This window comes from Meles meles, chromosome 12 (assembly GCF_922984935.1).
Source record: "Meles meles chromosome 12, mMelMel3.1 paternal haplotype, whole genome shotgun sequence".
In the NCBI taxonomy this organism is placed as follows: domain Eukaryota; kingdom Metazoa; phylum Chordata; class Mammalia; order Carnivora; family Mustelidae; genus Meles; species Meles meles.
In genome coordinates, this window is record NC_060077.1 from 69,003,101 (window position 1) to 69,009,100 (window position 6,000).

The window sequence follows — 6,000 nt, forward strand, 5'->3', positions numbered from 1 at the left end:
AACACCCCAGAAGCTGAGAGTGCTTGTCAGGGTGCTACATGCACACCAGCCGCAGTGCCCTCCCCACTAACCGGTCTGAGCTGGGGCGCCTGCACTGGGGCAAGGCAGTACCTGTGCTGGGGAAAGATGGCAATGCCTCACTTGTTCCAGGCCTGCCTTTCCTTCCCACAACACCCCCCACTCCAAGAGGCACCCAGGACATCATGCTGGGAAAGGGACCTCTGCTGAGCCACTGCCTTCATGTGATGACCACCTTCTCTGAGCCTGGCTCTGTGCTGGGACCTGGGTGAGGAGGGAGGACAAATAAAGGGGGACCCCTTCATGGGGGACAGGATGGCTGAGGTTCAAGAAGTTAGAAGCCCAACACACCAGGCTCATGTGAAGCAACAGAACTATGAAAAAGTGGATATAAGTAAGGAACTCATGGTGGACTGGAATTAAGGAAGCCTTCATGAAAGAGGGGAACCTGAGCTGGGCTTTCAGAGTCAAGATAGGAAGAGGGAGAAAAGGTTGGGTGAACAAGCCCATGGACAGGCACAGGGCAGGCATTCAATAGACATCTGTCAACTGAATGGATGAGTGGATGAATGAATGAATGAATGAATGAGTGGATGGATGGATGGATGGATGGATGGACAGACGGACGAATGGATGGACGAATGGACAGATGGATGGATGGACAGATGGATGGACGAAAGGATGGACAGACGGACGGATGGATGGATGGATGCCTATAGGCACTCACAGGCAAAATCTTTCAAAACATTATAAAGACAAACAAACACAACCAAACCAAACCAACAAAACTCCTCTTCAGGCCAAAATGAACTCCCAGATCCCCAGTCCAGCCATCTCTGGTTACCACTCTGAAGCATCCCCCATACCCCCCAGGGGAGGATGAGCCTGGAAGGACAAGCCCCAGGGTGCAGAGCAGCAAATGCCTTCCCCACATGGGCCCCAGACCCCTTCTCCATCACCAGGGTAGCAGCAGGCCCTACCCCCACAGGGCAGGTGGTGAGGGGTCAGGCCTCCTCCCCGCACCCCTCCCCACACCCCACGCCCCTCTGCCTGAGCATAGCAGGGGGCTCTGGGCCATCAGGCTGCAGGGTGGAGACAGGGCTAGAACTTGGCTCTTGGGATGTATAGGACTGGAGAGTGTGGGCACTGCAGTTCTAGTCTATTCCATGCCACTGAGATCTGTGTCTAAGGGCAGCTGGCCTTGACTCTGTACAGGGGACCATGGCCGAACGCCCGCCCGTTACTCCACGGGGATGGAGGACAGCGCCGGGCATGAGGCTGCATTGGAACCTGCCCTCCCTCCTCCATGCACGGGAAAGGGCCGTGTGCACCACTCGGCCCGCCATCCGCACCTTTGGCCTTGTAGTACTCGTGCTCCAGCTCCTCCTCATCATCCTCCGAGGCATAGTTCAGCAGCTCCTCCTCGTACAGGGCGAGAAAGTCAATATCTTTCTTTCTCCTCTTTTTCTTCTGGGGCATCATTTTTCCGGCTGCCCCTTCTCGACAATTGCGGACTCACATCACCCACCTTCTCACACTTTCTTGGCCCTGAGGTCTTTTCTCCCTGAACTCCCGTGCCCGCCTCTGGGTGGCCCAGAGCCCACACTTGGGTTCCCTGTGTCCACAGCCTGTTCCTGCCCTGTCTCCTCTCTGGTGGTGGAACAGAGCCTCAGTGCCCTATCTCTGTCCTTCCTGTCCCTGGCCCCTCTCTCTGTCCCCCAGTCGTCAGCCACCTCCTCCTGCACCTGCCCCAGGGTTTCTCCTTGGGCCTCATCTCTTATTCATGGGGACTGAGGGCAGGCTGTCCTTACCCACCCCCTCTCCTCCCTTCAGGGAGAATCAGGTGACATCAAGCTCTTGGCATCTTTTTCCCACCTGGCTTCATAGCAAGGGGGCCCCCTGGGGCCCCTCCAGGTCACCCTGGAGGTGGGGGACAGGTGGGGGCCTCCCCCATGGAGATCCCCCTAACTTCCCAGCATTCCAGGGCTGTGAACAATGTCCTCAGGGCCTGGGGCCTTCCTGAGGAGGGTGGGGCCCCAAGTCCTCCAAGCTCCCAGAAGTCTGCGGCCTCCGTTTCTCTCCATTATTCATGACCTTTCCTCACCTTACGAAGCAGGCAAGGCTCTTACTAGATCCTTCTCGTTCCATCTCTCTGCTTCTGTCTCCTTGAGACTGCTGGCTTCTGGACGAGACCATTTGGCGGGCAGAGACCTGCTGCCCTTCAGAGACACTGCTCAGAGCGGCACTCTGACAATTCACAAAGCACTTTCTGAGTCGTGAATCCCCAGCATTGCCAGGCCAGAGCCGTGGAGGCTGGAAAGGCCCACCACATTCGGGGTGACCATCCACATGCTGGGTCAGGCCAGGCATGGTTAACCAGCATGTTTTTGTTGTTTTTTGGGTTTTTAAAATATTTTATTTATTTATTTGACACAGAGAGAGAGATCACATATAGGCAGAGAGGAAAGCAGAGAGAGAGGTGGAAGCAGGCTCCCTGCCGAGCAGAGAGCCCGATGCAGGCCTTGTTCCCAGGACCCTGAGATCATGGCCTGACCCGAAGGCAGAGGCTTAACCCACGGAGCCACCCAGGCGCCCCTAACCAGCATGTTTGAACAAGAACTCTCCATTTGCTCACGTTGCTCTCTGCATTTTCAAATGAAATGATACAAACCCTCAGAGCCCATTCCCTTCTCCAAGTGCAGCCCCACAGGGGATTCTGAGCTAGGGCAAGAGAACCAGGGCCCAGAGGATCTTCCCCACCATTGATCACCAAGAAAAGTTTCTCTTGGGACCACTGGACTCCTCTTCCTTGCTTATTTTATTTTGTCAAGGTCATATTAAGGCACTTAATTAAGATTTTATTAAGATCTCTTACAACCCGGGTTGTAAGATTGCTGTGTAAATCTGAAATGCTAGAAATTTCGTATCTACTTGGAACTCATCCCTCTGACTTGGCAGTATGAGGTCTTCGGACAGAATTAGAACTGCTCAGCACCTGCTGGCTGTGTGGCCTCGGACAGGCCTGGCTCTCCATCCGTGGAAGGGGGAAAATGACCTGTTAAGGCATATTGAGCATTTAGAGAAAGTGCTCCATCAGCAGAAGCCTCTGGAACAGAGTAGGGGCTTACTAAATGCCTGTGACTCCTAATCAGGGGTTTCCTTTCTTCTTTGGCACAATGTGTGTGTGTGTGTGTGGTGGGGGGCATGACAGGTAAATGCTTTGCTATCATCTCAGATTGTTCCAGAAGCCCTCTTTGTTTCTGATTTGCAAAGACTGGCTCCACATGTCTTCCTTCCTCTGTGGGGCCCAGCTCATGGCAGTGCATCAGAGGCCACGGAATCGTCTGTGTGCTTCCAAGTTCCTGAGAGGACTGTCTTGCAACAGCCTATTTCCTTGCCCATCTCCCCCCGCCTCTCTCTGCCACGAGCTCTGTGGAGGGCAGAGGTCATGCCTCCCCATTCCCTGTTGGGCTCCCAGGACCTATCATACAGCTGGCACATGGTGGGCTTCGTAAGTATCCGTTGGACGGATGTAGGCACATGTGTACACGAGCAAGCTGCAGGCAGGCCGATGAAGCAACCACGAACACAGGGTCCTCTGTCTGCACAAGGAAAACGCAAGGAACGGACACCATTCTGAGCACATTCAGCCTAAAGAAGAAGACGTGGCCTCCCATGTAAACAACCATCCCGTAGAGCAAGCTCCGGACTGGTCTGTGTGCCTGAAAAGGCAGTCTTAGCACTGTGGGTGGGTGATTGCAGAAAGGCAGGGTTCGACCCAATCCAGGAGGAAGGATGGGACCCTGAGTGCTGCCTGGGGTGACAAACAGTGGCCGGATGGCATCGCTTGCCAACCTACAGCAGGGGGTGCTCCAGCGGCCCTCGTGGATTTGGCTTGGACAGCCGTCCATCTGGGAGCCGGGATGCGATAGGACGCTGGATGGCAGGTGCAGGCAGACTGTGCATGAACCAGGACGGTCACCCAGCCTGGGGCCGCCAGAATGCCCCAAGGGCCAGAGAAGAGCACTAGCCAGCTCCAGGCTCTGCAGCAAAAGCCAGGGCCAGAAAGCAGCTCTATCCCCAGACCAGGAGGAGGAAAGACCGTCAGCCAGGACTGCCCACCCCTCTCCCCAGCCATGGCATGACATGGGGTTTGGAAAGGAGAAGGGAGCTGGTCTGCAGCCATCATGAGATGTTTCACTCGCGGCTCCTTTGTCACCTTTGTGTCCTACCACCTGGCTTCTCCCAGCTGAGCCCAGACCCTGAGCCTAAGCTCCCAGAAGATGCAGGACATCTGAGCAGCAGTAAGCACTCACATCCTTCCTCAAAGTCTGGGGCGGCTTCATTTTCTTGAGCCACCCGCATCCCCACCACGGGGAGACATCTTTGAACCCAAACGTCATGGCCCAGGAAAGATCAACTTCACCTCCTCCCCTGTTCTACGGAGGGACATCCCCTAAATCCGCTCAAAGTCCTGATGAGGGAGCAGAGTGAAGTTCAATCATGGGTGATGCACGCCCCCTGCTGGCAACATGTGGTTTGACCGCTTGTTAATTCTACCTTTAGAAAGAGACTTTAAATACAGGGAAATTACTAGGATTACCGTCCACACAATAAATAAATAAATAAATAAATAAATAAATAAATAAATAAAACGTTCATTTTGCACAAAGGCCAATTCAGATAAAAAAACAAGAAAGTGTTTACTAAGCTGTTTGTTGTTTTTTTTTTTTTTTTTTCAAAAAATTGAAATCAAAATATATTTAGAGCATCCATGGCACTGAAACACAATGTTTAAGAGAACAGGGTCTGAAATGGCACCAAATGTTGACAAGGACACGGAGCAGCTCGAACTCACATACCGCTGGTGGCGGTGGTAAGCAGTACGGCCACTTTGGAAAAGAGCTCGCACTGTTTTCTAAAGCTCCCCAGACACTTCCCACACAACCCAGAAATTCCACTCTTGGGTGTTTCCCTAAAAGAGATGAAAATACATGTCCACATGAAAGCTGCATGTGAATGTTCATACAAGCCTTATTCGTAAGAGCCAAAATCCAGAAACAACTCGGATGCCCATCAACTGGCTAATACTTACTCAGCCAGAAAAAGGGAGAAGCAGTGTTACATGCTATATCCTGGACAAACCTCGAAGCATTAAACCAAGTGAGAAGAACCAGCCAGAAAAAACTGACTTCTGTCTGATGACAGTTATGTGACATTCCAGAAGACGTAATGCCAGAGCATGGTTGCAGGGGCTGGGCGTGGGGGCAGGGGGTTGAGAGCCAGGCAGCCCGAGAAGGCAGTGCTTTGGCCCAGGGCTCCACCCCATCTCTCTTACTGGCCTGGCCCATCTGCTGGCTTTCCATGTCCAGGTGAGAGCCCGTCTGCATATGCCCCACAGTGCAGCCTGGACACCGACTGACCTCATCCTCAGATCCATGGTGTTAGGACCCTGTGTGGAGTTGGCGGGGAAAGGGTGCTCCGGGCAAGTTTCTCAGACCCACTCTGATCCCAGGCAAGGCCATGGTCCTGCCCACCGCCCTCCACCTAAGTTGAGCATTCTCCAGTCTAAACTGGGCAGAGTGGCTACGTTCCCTCTTTGACCAAACTGATACTCGGACTCCTATCGGTTTCTCGTGTACTGATAAAAATACAAAGAGAAGACATGGTAATTACAGGAATCCTCAAGCTCTGATTATAGGGAAGGGGCTGTTTATCCCATGAGCCATTTGTGCATTTGTGCACAAATCCATACACACACACACACACACACACACACACATGATCTCATTGCCCCAGCCTCATTCCCCCCTGAGTGCTTCCTCCTGCTGCTGAATGGGTTCTCCCAAAGCTTGCCTTTGGTCCTGTCTCCTCCCAGTGCGAAAACCTTTCCATACACCTCAGCACAAGCAAATTTTGTCAGCCAAGATTCTGGATTGCGAGCAGCCAAAATGAACACTGGCTAGTTGAAGCAGAAAAATT

At 53.0% G+C, this 6,000-nt stretch overlaps 1 protein-coding gene across 2 annotated transcripts in view; it reads right to left on the bottom strand.

Annotated features, from left to right (window-relative positions):
• LOXHD1 (lipoxygenase homology PLAT domains 1) overlaps positions 1 to 1,500 on the bottom strand; it is a 150,557-nt gene extending 149,057 nt beyond the window's left edge. For both annotated transcript variants that reach the window (XM_046025791.1, XM_046025790.1), the window contains exon 1: positions 1,371 to 1,500. In XM_046025791.1, the coding sequence (XP_045881747.1) occupies positions 1,371 to 1,500 (130 nt within the window). The remainder of the gene's footprint in view (positions 1 to 1,370) is intronic.
• Positions 1,501 to 6,000: the final 4,500 nt, after the last annotated feature.